This window comes from Helianthus annuus, chromosome 5 (genome assembly GCF_002127325.2).
Source record: "Helianthus annuus cultivar XRQ/B chromosome 5, HanXRQr2.0-SUNRISE, whole genome shotgun sequence".
Lineage (NCBI taxonomy): Eukaryota > Viridiplantae > Streptophyta > Magnoliopsida > Asterales > Asteraceae > Helianthus > Helianthus annuus.
The window spans coordinates 80,368,752-80,373,150 of record NC_035437.2 but is presented as its reverse complement, the minus strand read 5'-3'; the positions used below and the strand labels follow the sequence as shown (position 1 = coordinate 80,373,150).

Here is a 4,399-nt window from a genome sequence, read left to right as displayed (position 1 = left end):
ATCCCTCCAAGCATTCGGCCAAGACCAGTCTCCATTAGCTCGAACATCAGCCACTTTATCATCCAAACTAAAGCCCGCATTGGTAATAGTACGAGGCGTTAGAAAGTTACCTAACGGCCCTATACTACACCAATTATCATACCAAGCCGATGTATCCGCCCCACTGCCAATGTTCATCCACATATGCGATCTAATCGATGGCCGCATTTGTAAAAGTTTCCTCCAAGAAGAAGAACAGTTCGAAGGAATTTTACAAACCCAGAAATTTTTACCTTTCAACCTGTAATCATGCACCCAGTCGACCCATAGCGAGTTCCGTCTTGACAGAATACTACCAACATGAGCAGTCATAAGAGCAACGTTCATATCCCCAATACGCCGAATACCCAGCCCCCCTTCAAACTTCGGAGTACAAACAGATTTCCAAGAGACTTTGGCCTTACCCCTATGAAAAGCACCATCTTGAGACCATAGGAAGTTGCGCATTCTAGCCTCCAACTCTTTAATTATGCGACTCGGGAGAACGAAAACGGAAGACCAATACACATGCATGGACGATAGAACAGAAGTAACCAACTGTAATCTACCAGCAAAAGACAAAAGTTTATTCCTCCAGTGCGTAATCCGCTTATCAAGATTCTCCACAAGAATACTGCAATCTTTATAAGTTAGCTTTGAACAAAGGAGCGGTACCCCCAAATACCGCACGGGAAGTGTACCCTCTACAAACGGCAAGACATTTAAAATTGCAGTTTTAGCATGGTTCGGAACATTGCAAAAGAACACCGTACTCTTACGCGAATTAGGAACCAATCCCGACATCTTTGTAAATTTGGTAAGAGAGCTCATGAGACATTTTGCTGAATTCACATCACCTTTAGCAAATAAGAAGAGATCATCCGCAAAACAAAGGTTAACTATTTGTTGCCGCTCACATTTATTATGATATCTAAAAGAAGAGTCAATTCGAATCGTTTCTTGTAGAATGTGAGTCAACACTTCCATAACCAATGTAAATAGGTATGGCGACATGGGATCCCCCTGCCTAAGACCCCGGTTCCCCTTGAAAAAGCCATGAACGTTCCCATTGACACAAACCGAATAAGTGGTAGTAGAAATACAAAGCATAATCCATTCTACCATCTTAGCATGAAACCCAAACCCAATCAAAACACTTCGAAGAAACCTCCAATCCACCGTGTCATAAGCTTTCTGAATGTCAACTTTGAAAGCACACCTCGGAGGCCCCACATTCCTATGATAGTTGTGCATCAGCTCTTGAGTTAGGAGGATATTATCCGAAATCTTTCTACCTGGAACAAAAGCAGATTGGTTAACACTAACTATCTCATTCAGCCCCTTTTTGATTCTGTCCGAAACAATCTTGCTGATGCATTTGTATAGAACATTACAGCACGCAATAGGCCGGTAATCAGTGACGGCCAATGGAGTGGGAATTTTCGGGACAAGAACGATAAGCGTATGGTTTATCTCGCGTAGGAGCTTGCCCGAATCGAAAAAATCAATAACTGCATTAGATATATCATTCCCAATAACAGGCCAAGCATTCTTGAAAAATGCAGCCGTGAACCCATCAGGGCCCGGCGCTTTATCAATGCCAATTGAGAACATAGCAGATTTTACCTCCTCCTGTGTAACCGATCTAACCATATGTGCAGCTGTAGTAGGGTTCAAGACTTTATCAAAAAGATCCGGTGCAGGAGTAAGAGAGATATCGCCTTGGGACCCCAAGAAATTTTCATAGTGAGAAACAAAAGCATGAGGAACAGCATCATTTTCATGGACAACCCCTTGAGAGTCCGTAATAATGTCAATACGGCTATAATGATTCCGAACCTTCAATGACGAGTGAAAATAAGCTGAATTCAAATCCCCCGCTGTCAACCAATCCACTTTTGATTTTTGCTTAAGAAAACGTTCCTCATCGAGAGCCGCAGCCTGATAATCACGGTTCAAGGCAGCTTCTTCAGCCCGGAGATCCGCATTAAAAGGATCTATATCAATACGTTGCTGAATAGAATCAAGACTAGCACGAAGCTCCTCCACTTTCTTATGAAGGTTCCCTTGTTTGTACAGAAGAGCTCGAAAAGGACTTTTAAGAAGGCGGAGCCGTTTAACAACTTGGAACTGGAAAACTCCATCCACTCTAGTTTCCCAAGTCTTTTTAACTATCTCCATAAATTCAGGTTTATGCACTAAAAAATTAGCGAACTTAAAAGACCGGGGTTTCAACTTACCAGCTTCTGGGATTTTAAGAATACACGGGCAGTGATCCCGATTCAAAAAAATCAATAATAGCTGCCGTAACCTCAGCTCCAACAATATCCCAAGCTTTTTTATAGAATTCAGAAGTGAAACCATCCGGACCCGGAGCCTTGTTTTCATTAATAGAAAAAATTGCAGCTTTAACTTCATCCGGAGTCACAGGCCTGCACATATGCTCCGCCACTATCGGGTTAAGAGTAGTCGAAAAAACGTCATGAGTGATTCTACTTACCATACCTCCATCCGATCCCAGAAAATCACGAAAGTGGTTCACCAATGCCGTAGAGACTTCGGTATCTTCATAGGTATTCCCAGCCGCATCTTTGATGATATTTATTTTGTTTATATGGTTCCTGCATTTCACGACGTTATGGAAATAAGCTGTATTCGCGTCACCAGCTTCTAGCCACTTTTGCTTGGCTTTTTGCTTCAAGAATCTTTCCTCATCCAACGAGGCCTCCCAGAACTTTTTAACACAATGAGCTTCAGCTTCTTTCAAGCTATTATTAAACGGATCAGCATCTAATTGCTTTTGGAGATCTTCCAGCTCACTCTTCAAATCACTAACTTTTTTATGGATGTTACCTTGCTTTTTCAGCAACACTCTAAAAGGATGTTTGAGATTTCTCAACTTCTTAGCGACTCGAAACATTGGAACACCCATCACCTCTTCGGCCCACCCCTCTCTAACCACATCCAAAAATTCTTTTTTATGCGTTAGGAGATTAGTAAACTTAAAAGGTTTAGGCTTAGTCCTAGTCCCCCTTTGTATTTTTAAAAGAGCTGGGCAATGATCCGAAATACCGTTAGGAAGGAACACTGCATACGCTTATCTACAAAGCTTATATTCCCCATAACTCTATCCAGCTTCCTCCGAACACCAATCCCATCTTTGGGCTGTTGGTTCCATGTAAAATGCATCCCATGAGCTCTAATATCCAACACTTCAATGTCGTTCACGCACTCATTAAAATCCCTCATGGCCGAACTAACTCCAGAAGTGCCAGCACACTTGTCCTCAAGGTTTAGAACCACATTGAAATCACCAATTATAATCCAAGGACTCGAGTGAACTGCCCTTTTATGCACTTTTAAAGCGTCCCACAGAAGTTTTCTCTCCCGGTCATTGTTACTAGCATAAACAAACGACACATTTATCATAGTTTTATCTTTCTTGAAGTGAACTTGAGTATGAACAACTTGGCTAGTAGCGTGCACTACCACAATATCCACATTATCCACATTCCATCCAATAATAATACGCGTACCTTTGTCACACATACTACCATTAGATGTCCAATCCCAACTCCGAAAGACATTTTTGCACACTTTATTAAGATTATTCACTTGAACATGAGACTCCAGAATAGCTATAACTTGCAAGTTGTTATCTTTTACAAACCTTTGAACCTCCTTTTGTTTGAGGGGATGGTTCAAACCCCTAACATTCCAAGTCGCTAAACTATCCATTAATAACCTCCTGATCAGGTGTGCTTGCACCTGTGTTGCTCGACTCCTTGACTTGATAATCATTAAGGAAATTATACCCACCCCCACTCGGATCAATCCTAACCTCATCAGCTTCAGTTCCCCATTCATCATTCATATTATTCAAAGCATCAAAGGTGTTGGAGGTTTTGATTACCGGATCCTTAGGCTTGGCCGGCCCTTTGGATGAATCCCCTTTATCAATTATTTTCTTAGGCCTGTAGATAACTCGCTGTTTTTCCTTCATATTAAACTGCTGCTTGGATCCCTTCTTCCTATTGTTTCCACTCTTAAATCCCTGTGTATCAACATTCTCCTTCAACTGAGTTGGCTCCTTCTCGTTATCAAGAACTCTATTTGGGCAGTCTTCACTCCCATGTCCAAAAACTTTGCATGAATTACAATGTGGGGGTTTCCATTCATATTCCACTTTGATGTTACTCTTAAGAAAGCCACCTTCTTCCACATTTGGAATAGCCACTGAAACACTCTCTTTCAACTCATTATCCGCGTCCAATTCAATAATCGCTCTAGCATAACCACTCCTACCCCATGAGTCTAAGCACATCTTAGAAGTTTCATTATCAAGAACCTTTGGGGTACCAATCTTCGAAGCTATTAAACT

The 4,399-nt window shown here is 41.6% G+C and overlaps 1 protein-coding gene across 1 annotated transcript; it reads right to left on the bottom strand.

Moving 5' to 3' along the window:
* Nucleotides 1–2,272: 2,272 nt before the first annotated feature.
* LOC110943151 lies at nt 2,273–3,567 on the bottom strand. Its single transcript, XM_022184907.1, has 2 exons — nt 3,114–3,567; nt 2,273–2,991 (listed from the first exon to the last, which is right to left on the bottom strand). Exons 1-2 carry the CDS (start codon nt 3,565–3,567, stop codon nt 2,273–2,275), a joined length of 1,173 nt encoding a protein of 390 aa, XP_022040599.1.
* Nucleotides 3,568–4,399: the final 832 nt, after the last annotated feature.

Bases quoted from the DNA above. Each gene is read 5' to 3' on its own strand.
- LOC110943151 (XM_022184907.1), bottom strand. From the start codon at position 3,567: ATGTGTGACAAAGGTACGCGTATTATTATTGGATGGAATGTGGATAAT. The intron at 2,992-3,113 runs GTATGCAGTGTT...CGCATAAAAAAG, and splicing joins TATAAGCTTTGTAGATAAGC to AATTTTTGGATGTGGTTAGA.